The 12,267-nt window shown below is 35.3% G+C and overlaps 1 protein-coding gene across 5 annotated transcripts in view; it reads right to left on the bottom strand.

Moving 5' to 3' along the window:
• The window catches only part of SLC4A4 (solute carrier family 4 member 4), a 288,470-nt gene that overhangs the window by 47,966 nt on the left and 228,237 nt on the right, over window positions 1–12,267 (bottom strand). For all 5 annotated transcript variants that reach the window (XM_054591433.1, XM_054591425.1, XM_054591416.1 and 2 more), the window contains exons 16-17: window positions 9,747–9,860; window positions 7,820–7,981 (exon numbers count right to left, since the gene is read on the bottom strand). In XM_054591433.1, the coding sequence (XP_054447408.1) occupies window positions 7,820–7,981; window positions 9,747–9,860 (276 nt within the window). The remainder of the gene's footprint in view (window positions 1–7,819; window positions 7,982–9,746; window positions 9,861–12,267) is intronic.

Raw genomic sequence — 12,267 nt, 5'->3', positions numbered from 1 at the left:
AAACTTTATTTGTTAATTGGTAGAAATGTGAGTCATTTGAGGGAGGGGAAGCAAATGAACAACCGCTGGGAATATCACATAGTTTTAAGCCCTATTAAGACTAAATCACTCAAGACTATATTAGAGGTACCCACATAGTTACTAATAGGCAGGAACCGCAAATCTTGTCTCCAATAAAACTGTAAACCTAAGGATGCGCACACTGGCCAGATCAATGGGTCAAAAGAATAACTACTGCAGAAAAATTCATGCAGGTCACCCTGAGCTATCTTGATGCTTTCTTAAACTCTATCAACAAAGAAAAGTTCGAGTTAAATGTCCTGCAGACTAGCAAAAAGGGGTCACATAATACAAAAGAGGTTTTTAGAAAGTAAAATACAAAGATAACTGCAAAAGCACCAGAATAAATAAAAGCTCTGGGACAATAAAATGAATAGATATATAATTACTCTGTGTCTATTGACATCATTCCCTTCAAAAAGTCTTCCTGTCCCTCGACAACATTAAGGCCATAACTTAGAACAACTTTTATCTTCAACATCTAACATGAATGTTCCATACATAGCAAGGACTCAGTAAATGCTTGAAAGGTTAAGTATGACCTTTAAAGTTTAAAAAAGTCCTTGTCTTCATGAATATAAATCCAAAGGATGTTCTACTTTCTGAAATTGGAGATTATTTTAAGTAAAAGGACAGAAAGTGAAACTTCACTTCCTTTTGATATTGCACATGCTTTGCTAACAAAAAACAAAAGTCATTTAGGAATACATCCACAGAAATAAAAAAAAAATCTATGAGAGAAAAAGACTGGCCTAACAATCTACAGCCTACGTCTGGTGATAGAGGATTATTACAAAGACGCCAGAAGCAGTGTACACACGTGCACGGACACAGAACCAACATTCATGCTGAGAGCAACCCCCTTCATGATCCAGACAATAAGGGTTTACTGGGACCCTGAGAACCATAACACAGTTCTTCCCACCAAAGGGCTCACAACAGAATGAGGGGACTCAAATTTGTCTACAAGTTACAATGCAATCCCAATACGCTTTCAAAGAAGTTGGAAAAGGACACCCAAAAGTACAAAAGATAAAGTGCTGTAACTATGTCCAGAAAGAACCCACCTAACACTTCCTGCAGTGATGACACCTAAGCTGAGATTTCAATAATATAAGCACTCACTGTGAGAACTGGAGATGGGCTGGCATGTTTTTCACTTATCACCCATCTCAAACAGTGCAATGACTCTGAGAACTATGTGGCACAAGTTAACAAAATTCTTTGATGTGTATTTACTGAGTCTGCCCTACAGAAATCACTGTGATGGGCCACATGAGAGTTGAAAACAGGACTAAAATATGATCCTTATCTTAAAAACATTTAGCCCAGAAAAACAGATAAGGTAATTACAGAAAATATATACCTTTGTGAAACATCATGTGACCAGTGCCAGAGAATAATACAAACTTACTACGAGCAAAAACACAGACAATAGAAATTACATTAGGAGTGAAATCTACATGGACAGATTTTTTAATTTGGAGGATCTTAACGAACGGTGAAGATTCTGATAACTGATAATCATCAAAGAGTGGAGAGTAGAGTAACAAGCAGAAGAAACTGCCAGACTTGAAGAAAAACCAACAATTCATTTGGCCACAGCATTCTAATAGTAAGTATGTGAAGAGAATCATTTCATATTTAGGTTGAGATCATATCCCAAGGAGGCTTAGATCTCAGGCTAAGGCAAACTGATATTCTTTAAAGGGCAAAGATTTAGAGGCAGAGGTGTAAAGGTTTAAAAATAGAGACTGACATATAAGAACAACATTTTTTTAAAAAATCACTGTTTTTGGAATAAAGCACGAGAGACTGGTCATTAACTCATGGCTAAACAATCAGAATAGTCTAGACATGAAATAAAAGTATCTAAGGCTAAGGTTTGATAGCAGAAATTTAAAAACATGAAAGGAGGACAAATTTTGGATTCATCCAAGAAAACACACTCAAATTAGGGTTTTATCATAGAGGATATCAGAAAAAATGTATTGCTACAACCCCCTAATATCTATTTCTATATACCTATCCTAAATTATTTCTCCCTCCCACATCCTATCTATAACACTTAAAATCACATTCCTTGTGAGATGTATCCCTTGCTTCGCAGCCTGACGATCAGAACTCTTTCTTCTGTCTCTGCAGTGACTCAGGGAATGACCTCAGAGAAGTCATGACCCTGCCGAACCCGGTTTGCTTCTGAGTGCTCTGCAGGGATAATGTGGGGAAACACTAACAGGCAAGACGGCCCAAAAAAAAAAAGCCAAGCGCCTTGGCGCTCCCACAGCAATGCAGAGCTGTGTGGCAGAGTGGAAAGGTGGAACCCATCCCAAACAGAGCAGTCAGCCAGCCAGCGCCACCTGACACAGAGCCAAAGCAAATGCCACCCAAAAACATGCTGCTTTTAATATCACAATGCTTCCATCTCTCTCACTGTTTCAGGTTTTCTCTCTGGACTCAGCTGCATAGCAGTCAGGGTCCTTTATAATTTTAGACAAAATTTCTAATTTTCACATTCCACAGCCTCCTTTCCTAACAAAATGTGAACCAAACAATATCCAGACTGAAAAGCCTTTAATTTGTGATGAAATCTCCACTGGTATCATTAGATTTGTGTTAAAGACTGGAACTTATTCTGTAACTATTGTCATTCAAAGGAATGACTTCAAATACACAATTCCAAAAGTGACGAAAACTTATTTTTTATACTTAACTCCGGTTTAAGAGGTAAACCCTAATATGCCTTGATTTTCCAATGTTTTCTATAGAGAATAGGGACATTTTAAAAATTCTATGTTTCATCGATCCAAACTTTGCTAGGTTCAAAATTCTGGATTTTATTAATAATAAAACTTTAGCAAAATAAAAACAGGCATTCACTTCCAAAGACACATAGCAAATCTGGCCAACTATATATCAAAACTAATAATATGTTTCCAAATTTTTGTCAGAATAAAATATATTAGTCAACATCTATTTTCAGCCTTTCAAACTAAATCAATGCTGAAACTCCTTCCAATATAGAACATCTAAAAATGCTGACCAAATACAGAAAATATCTTTTACAAATTATGTTTTATCGGATAGAAAGTAAGAGAAGCAACCAGACACAAAAACAATGGCAACAAAAAAGAGGAAATCTACAGAGTCTGTAAGTAAGCCCTGGAGTCTACGCCTGCCCTGAGAGACCATGTGAACCCTTGAGGATTAGAAGGACCACCTGAACTCTATGGGCAGGAGACCAATCCTCTGAAGTAAAACTTAAGATACTCTCCACACAGCATAGTAAGTTGGTTAACTAGAAAAAACTACCCTACAGAGAAAGTCAGTGGGAATACATGCTTCTCTAGGCCTTTCCACTAGAAGTAATGTCATCAGAAAAGAAAAAAGGAATCTGCAAAGAGGTATTACATATGTGAGACATGTGAGGAACTGAAGAAGCCATCTTGGACAATTGGCACAGTCAAGCCTACAGAGGGCACTGGCCCCAGCCATTACCTAACTGCAAACGCAGGAGGGACCTCACACAAGGAGTATCCATCTGAATCCTGTCAATAGAAAGAAACCAAGAAATGGTAAAAACTTGTTGTTTTAAGTTGCATGTGGATGAAAAATGGGCTCTGTAATAAATCTACTCAAAAGTAACCTCAGAGAATGATCTGATCATAAATTCCTAACTGGACAGGTCATGGTGGGTAGTCACACTCCAGGCACATAATTTCTTTAGTAAAAGGCTTACCATTGCCTTAGGCAAACCTGTCCACTCTTTCCGTGCACCTAGTTTAACACACCTTTGAAATGCCTCTTTTTCAGATCCCTCAGAAGCCCTCAAGAGGGCACAGAATCTCCTTACCTATGCTGCAATTCAATACCCTCTGTTTGACTCAAAGTCAAATAAACTCATAAAAATTCCCTAGAGGTTTGGACATTGTTATGCTGACCCTGCTACTGTTTTTCAGGTGGCTTATTACACAGCAAAGTATAAGCGGAAAAACAACGTGGTTGTCTTCAACAAACAAAGTATACGGAAAGAAAAGAGCGTTGACAGAAAAAAATCTGCACTAAAAGTTTATAAAAGATTTAAGATAAAAATGTTTCAACTTCACTTGAATCCCAATTTTTAAAATTAAATTATTTTTAAAGCTTATTATATTTATGGTGCATTCATAAATTTAAATACTGATTGACTATTTGATGATATTGAGAAATTTTTGTTAACTTCTTTTAGACGGATAATAATATTGTAGTCATGGTTTTAAAAGATATCTTTAGAAATACTCTCTAAAACATAGAAAATATGAAACGCCATCTACATTTGCTTCAAAGTGTTATAGGAAAGGGAAAAAATGATTAGGATTTATATCATGTACAACTGGACCTGAGTTGATCATTTTGAGAGTTGGATGATACATATCTCAAATTATGCCATTCTTTTTTTATTCTGTATGTTTAAAACTTTCCATTAAAAAGCCTTCTGTAATAAAAGATTTTTATAGGAATAAATAGTGTTACTAAATTGGCTGGACTCTCCTATAACGCTCAGAAGCGAATAAAATCTTCCCTGGAAGACACTGAAGCACGAGCATAGGAAGATTAGCTCACAATAAAAAAATAAAAATAAAAAACTTTAAAAAATCACTAACTACACAAGGAAAAACAACACCAGGAGTAAGGGTCAGACAAAAAACAAAGTTCAGAATCAAAACTAAAAATATAACATATATACAAAATAATAAATAAGAGTATAAAAGAATAATAAAAAAGGTACTAACAAAACTGAAGAGGAAGATTTGGGAAAGAATAATTAAATTTTTAAATATAAAAATGTATAATTCTTGAAAAGAAAAAAGTAATGGACTGGTTTAGTAGTAGAACAGAAGAAAGAATTAGTAAAAAAACAAAAAAGAAAAAGAAAAAGAAAAAGATCTGAAAAACCTATCAAAAATATAGCAGAGACCAAGAGATAAGAAATGTAAAAATAAATCAATAAATAAAGTGAAAATGGAATGCAATATGGAGAAGTACAATGAAACTGTACTTGGAACTCCAGGAGGATGTGTTAGTGATTGAAAGATTCAAAGAAATATAAAATTCCATAACTGGTAAAAGACAGGAAGATTCAGGAAGCCCAATAATCCAATATATAATAAAAAGAAATCTATGCTGATACAGGGTAGAGTGAAACTCCAGAATAAAGACAAAAAAAAGATGACAAAAACACCCAAAAGGATGATTACTTACAAAAGAATGAGTTTTATACTGACAATTAGCTTTTTACGGAAGTTGGAAATAATGGAAAATGGCTTCTAAGTATTGAAAAAAATAGCTTTCAACCTCAAGTATATCCAGAGAAATAGCCTTTTAAGAATGAGGGTGAAACAAAAACATTTTTAAACAAACACAAATGGGAAAGTTTACCACCCAAAGACTCTCACAGGAGGAAATTTCCAAAGTCTGGTAAATTCTATTTAAAGAAATAATTCAAGGCCCTGGCCAGGCAGGCCCTATAGTGCAAGGCTGGGGCTCTGATCCCCGGACGGGGCACACACAGGAACCAACCAATGAGCGCCTAAAGAAGTGGGGCAACGCGACAGCATTTCTTTCTCTCTCCCCCTCAAATACTCCCCCTCAATTAAAAAAAAATTTTTTTTAAAGAAATAATTAAGTCTAAAAAAATTCCAAAAAGGAAGATCTGAAATGAAATGAAATAAATAAATAAGTAAAAGAAAACGAGCCAAGAAAATGCAAAACTTGTATGTAATTCTAAAAATACTGACCATGTCTAATTAATTGGATTTTAAAATCCAGATAGCAATAAAATCTGGGTAAAAACAGTATATGATTCAAGAAGTAATATAAAAATCAAACCATTCTTTAGTCCTTAGCATTATTAAGGAGAAAGGTAAAAATGCTATCTTTAGGACTTAGACATTTTAAAATATGCAGCATAATCACTAAAAGAAGAAATAAAATGTGTAACTTCCAAAGTAATAGGAAAAAAAAAAAGGAGAGCAAAGGAAATAAGAAAAACAAAACTGTATCAACCTAAAAGAGGGCAGAAGAGAATTTAAAAAAAGAACACAGAAAAATTTAGACAAATAGAAAGCAAAAGTAATGTGGTAAAACTAAATTAAAATCTATCAGTCATCAGCTAAATTGAATAGGTTAAAAGCAAAGAAAGTAGAAATGGATTTTTTAAAAAGTTCAGCTATTGTGTTATTTAAAAAGATATAAGATACAAAGTACATTGGGGAAAAAAGAAATGAAAAATACACATTATCAGACAAATAAAAATTAAAAGTTGCCACAGATTTTTTAGTACTAAGTAAAATAAGCTTTAAGGCAAAAAGCATTAACAGAAACAGAGTCACATAAAACGTTTAATTCACTAAAAAGATGTAAATATAAATGTGAATGTACTTAATAACATGGTCTGAAAACAAATGAAAAAATACTACCAAAACAAAGATGTAGTAGAGAAAATTAATATAGTAAAATATTGCTTCTTTGAAATCATAATAGTATAATTATCAAAACTCAGGCTAGACTCAAGGAAAGTAAAAAGCACAAATCAATAACATTAAAAATTTAAAAGAAAAAACAGATTTAGAAAAATAACAAGAGTATTATAAACAACATCAATAAATTTGAAAAATGGAGAAATAGAAAAAACTTTAAAATGTTTAAGTTGCTAAAAGAAAAAATAAAAACAGAAATCCTGAGTATTTTATAACCATTAAAACATTTGGTCGTCAGTTTTACAAGTCCTACCCAGAAACCTCCCGGTTAGTTTTACAAGCATGCCTCATCATTCAAAGAAAAGATAATTGATTGGCATGTTGCACAAAATAAAGAGGATATTATATTCTATTTGAGAGAATGGGATAGAAGAGGAATGGAAGGAGAAACATTTTCCAGCTGATTTTATAAGGACAGCATACCCTGATACCAAAATTGAACAGGGACACTATAAGAAAGGAAAACTGCTGGCCAATGTCACTCTTAAACAGAGATGCAAAAATCTCCTGCACCACCCCAAATACATGCAAACCAAATCCAACTGCATATAAAAACGAAACTATATCCTAACAGGATGCAAGATAGGTTCAACAACAGAAACACCAATTACTAAAACTCACCACATAAACCAATTAAAGAAGAAAATCCACACTTTTATCTCAATAGTTTCTTTTAATTAAATTTATTAGGGTTACACTGGTGAACAAAATTATGTAGATTTCAAATGTAAAATTCTGTAACATATTATTTGTATATTGTATTGTGTGTTTACCACCCGAAGTCAAATCTCCTTTTGTCATCATGTTTTTGACCCCCTTTACCCTTTACTGCCTTCCCCCCACCCACTTTTCCCTCTGGTAACTACCACACTGTTGTCTGTGTCTAGGAATCTCAGTAGTTTCAGAAAAAGCATCTGTCATTGTCTTCATTAAGGATAATCACCACATTAAAATCCAATGTAGGATGACAGTGGCTGAGGCCACAACGTTAACATTGCTCTCTTTGGTGGCTAAGGAAGTACAATACCAAACAACTTTTTGAGATTTAAATGAAATCGGCCTGAAGTATTATACCAAGGAGATGTGTCAACGATAAGTGATCCCAGGACTCTGCCAAGTCTTAAAGAACATTGGCTACAATATAACTCCCAAAAAAACCATCTTAGTGTTGAATTAATATTTATTTTCAAGAACTTCAAAGAAAGTAGAAGGCAATGGCAGCCATTATTATGAACATTTACCTTGAGTTTATGTTCCTTCCTGTTTACAATCACAGCTGTGATTTGCTGGTCCATGAAAATCAGAATGGTGACCAACAAAGCAGGGATAGCAGCTGCAAGGTACACCCACCAGGGGTTTGCGCCAAATGGCGGAACAAACCAGCCGCGGTTCGGGCTTGTTGGCTTGAAGAAGAGAGAAAACGAACAATATTAATACATACTACTTGGTGAAAAATCAATGGGAGTGACACATTTTTATTTTTGGAGAGCCAACACATTGAAAAATGGACACAGTTTTACTGACAGATTGGACAAAGAAGATGATCCACCAAAAGTTTGCTAAAGGGGGTTATTTTTAAGGCAATGTTTTAAATTAAGGACACTAAGAATATAGGCCAATGGAAAAACAATCTAGGATAGGACACAACATGGGAGAAAGTAATTTAAGTTTAAGGGCCAGCCATTAAAAAACCCAGATGTAATATTCAGTAAGGAGACTGGCAAGGAATTACAAAACTACCATGAACTTTGTTCATGGACTTTAGCAATTATACTAAAGTTGTTTCTAATACTGCCAAATTGTAATCATTTCACAATACAATACAGAAAAACCTACAAATATTTTTATATGTTATACTCAAGTATTTTGAACACTCTGATGTTTCTTATTTTATGTATGAAGAATAACCCAGAATAACTGGTACAATCCTCAAAAATATCACAGAAAATGAAAAATATGATTATTCTTCAAGTTCCTAACCTATCTTCTCTTAGCAGAGCATACATGTCTATTACAAAAAAAAATATATATATATATATATTTCCTATCTTTTTTTCTAACTTTAAACAATGCAAAGAAACTAAAAGAGAATCCTATTTGTGATTTATTTTTTCCACATTTACTATGAAAAAAGTCTCACTTGTCCTCTGAAGATATTTCTGTTTTTCATCTCACCTTCCTCATAACCCCATCACTGACTCTATCCACATTTTACTATCTTTCCCAGGTTGTGCATTTGTAAGGAAAGGTAGTTAGTCTTGCTAATCAGTGCATTACAAAAATCCAGTATAGGGCCTGACTCAAAGCAAACATCCAGGAAATAACGGCCTAAATGAACGGATGATTAAATGCATGAGAGCTTATTTGCTAATGAACATGTGATGGCAGAGATAATGCAAAAATATTCTGTTTGCTATAATATCCCTTCCTTGCTCAGTAGTTATTAAGCTATAATTACAGTCAATTTAGTTTGTCTTAGCAAGTATATGTATGGTCTCCATGATGGAGAAAGAAGTTAGGAGTATTCTAGAAAAATAGGTACAAAACTTATCATGGAAGATTAGGTATGGATATTTAAGAATGACTGAAATGTAAAATTTAGCCAGCAGGCCTGCACATACCAACAGGTTTATAAAATAAATAAGTTTTATATCTTGTTTCTGATCATTAAAATGCACATTATACATAAATGTGTGTGTATATGGCAGGTAGTTCTGTAGCAAAAAAAGAGCATTGATTTAGTAATATAATTGTGGGTATTTTGCTTAATTATTATAATTTAAACACCAACTTCATAAAATCAGGATGATGATAGTTACATTGCATCCCAGAATTATTATATGGAACAAAGTGGTAAGTTGTATGAAAATAGTTTGGATATTTTAAAACACGCAACGTACAAAGCAGAGTTTGTATTTTTATTATAATACATTTTTCTATAAGAAAACAATACAATGTGAATTTTGCATGTGATCCTATTCAGGCAATTAATTTTAATAAAGAAACAGACAAAACGTATATGTATGCACCTAGCAATAGAACATTACTGAAATATATAAAGAAATGAATAATCGTACAAAACTAAGGAGAGATGTGACAAAAAGAAGAGGGGAAAGGAAAGAAAGCCAAAGAGTTCCAGGAATTACCAGAGGACAGAGGCTCACCTACCTTGAACTCACTTGGCACAATTAGTTTTGGAGTGTCCACACCTACCAGGGCGTCTATTACACAAAAGATGAGAATGGACAAGATAATGGCAAAATCACTGATCAGTTTTCTTGCCTGGAAAAAAAAACAGAAAAATAAGGACTATTTAGCACTAGGTCCATATATTTGCCTGTGTTTGAACTAAACAAAGAATTCTGTATTTGCTAAAAGTTTATAGTAACAGCTTCATCAACGAATTAAAGGACGTATCACACCACAGAGAGATTATGTTTTAAATTATTTCTGTATCCCTTTCTCACCTGGCCAGTAATAATCTAATCCCGTAGAACAAGTCAGTGTGTTTGTGTGCAGGAGAGGGAACTAAAAATATAATACATCCCTGAAATATGGTATGAACACTCTACCTGGATGCAGCACAAAAGAGAGCTGGATAAGGATGCAACCTCAGAGCATATTATAAAAATCTGCAGAAAAACATAGAGGAGTTCCAGTCCACTGAGTGGACTCAAGACCTCAGAGAAATGTAAAGTGATGGCAGATGGAAATTTGATGGCTTCACTAACTTTTTCAAAGAAGATGTTTTTCACTTTTTGTTAGTCCTTAAAATCTCCTACATGTGAAATATCTGTTCTCTACCAATTCTTTCTCTTTTTTGGATGAATAAGTTCTTTAAATTGGCATACTTTACTTATTTTATTGTTGTGCAATTATAGTCTCCATTTTCTCCCCATTATTCTCCCCCCACCCCCCACCTCCCATATTCAAACCCCTCCCCACCACTGTCTTTGTCCATGGCTCCTTTATACATGTTGTTTGATGACCGCTCCCCCCCCAACCCCCGCCCGCCCCGCCGCTTCTCTGCTTCCTTATCCCAGTCTCTCCTCCCCTCTGGTCACTGTCAGCTTGTTCTTTATTTCCATGTCTCTGGTTCTAGTTTGCTTGTGTTTGTTTTGTTGATTAGGTTACACTTACAGGTGAGAGCATGTTATTTGTCTTTCACCGCCTGATTTATTTCACTTAGCATAATGCTCTCCAGCTCCATCCATGCTGTTGTGAAGGGTAAGGGTTCCTTCTTCCCTTCTGCTGTATAGTATTCTTAAGTGTGATTGCCATTAGTCAACAACTGTAAAATCCCCTAAGTACCTGGGTTGTTGGTCAGGACAAGGGTTGGGTTTTACGGGATGTAGCATTAAACCCAAACCTTTCTCATGCAGTGGGTGCAGAAGGCCATTTCTAAGTCAGCAGAAGAGCATACGATGATTTAGGTGCATTGTCATTCCTCTGTTGTGTTTAGAGGCACAGACAACAGCCTAAGAGCATTGCTAGAGCGAAGACAACTGAGTTTTCCCATAAGGTATGTACACATGGTAGTGCATAATCTAATTATTCAACAGTAACTTATCCGGTACCTAATACTTTGCTTGGCACTAAAAATATCACAATATGAACAATACAGACACAATCCATGTCCTCATGAAGCTCATAGTCAAGCCATACACAAGGAAGCCTGTTCCTAAATACTGTAAAATCAAGGTGGATGGAATAGTTATCAAGTTATCTCAGGGTGAGCAGCCAGTTTCCTGGTGATGCCAGGTGCCAAAAGATCAGTGATGGGCTGAGTGGTTGCACAGTTCTTAGGTGAGAGGGTCTTTTAAAAGAGTAGCAGGACTACTGCAGTCAGGTGTTCAACAGAAACTGAAGTGAAGAGTGAAATTACTTAATGATGTGGTATGCCGAAGGCTGCGGTGGTGCTCAATTGTTGATCGTTACCAGGGATTAGGAGCCTTGGTACTAATTAGCACTGGGATACTGATGGCCCTTTTAGCCACGAGTTCCTTTCCCTCTTGGAGAGCTGGATTCTGCTGGCTTTAGTTTCCTTGAGAGGAGCAGAAAGCCAACTATGGGACCTTTCAGGGGCAAGTTAACACCAATCACACACAATAATTTCAAGCACAAATAGATGGCATGGATCAGTTTGGGGATAAAATATGGTACAGCAATGAGAAGCAGTTTCTATAGTCAGATTACCTGGGCTGGAAGTCCAGCATCATTATTTCCTATCTGTAAATACTTTTCCTTTCTTAGCATCAATTACTCCACCTGCAAAATGTAGCCAAAATAATCTCTAACAAGTTAATTGGCTTGTTCTAAGAATTAAATCGGATAACAATGGAAGTGCTTAACCTAACACTTGCAATGTAATAACCTCTTCTAACACATACTAACTACTGTTTTTTTCCAGTTCCACAAGGCTTCTTTGGCTCAAATAAACCTTTGAAATTACTAAAAAAAATCCACTGTAAGGTGGTCTTTGAAAGGAATCTTCAAATATAAGAAACAAGAAATTAAAACCCAGTAATAACATGGAATTGCCACTCAGAACTAATTTTGGATGGAAGCATCTAGAGTCCCCGCAGAAAGCATGTTTCCTAGGGACTCAATGCTGGGGGAAAAAATCAACCAACCTTCTTTCTTTCCTCCCTCTCTTCCGCCCTCCCTCCCTCCTTCCCTCCTTCCTTCC

The sequence above is a fragment of the Pteronotus mesoamericanus genome, unplaced genomic scaffold, assembly GCF_021234165.1.
Source record: "Pteronotus mesoamericanus isolate MK-2021 breed Mesoamerican mustached bat unplaced genomic scaffold, CSHL_Meso_final contig_130, whole genome shotgun sequence".
Taxonomy (NCBI): domain Eukaryota; kingdom Metazoa; phylum Chordata; class Mammalia; order Chiroptera; family Mormoopidae; genus Pteronotus; species Pteronotus mesoamericanus.
This window is presented reverse-complemented; position numbering and strand designations above follow the sequence as displayed.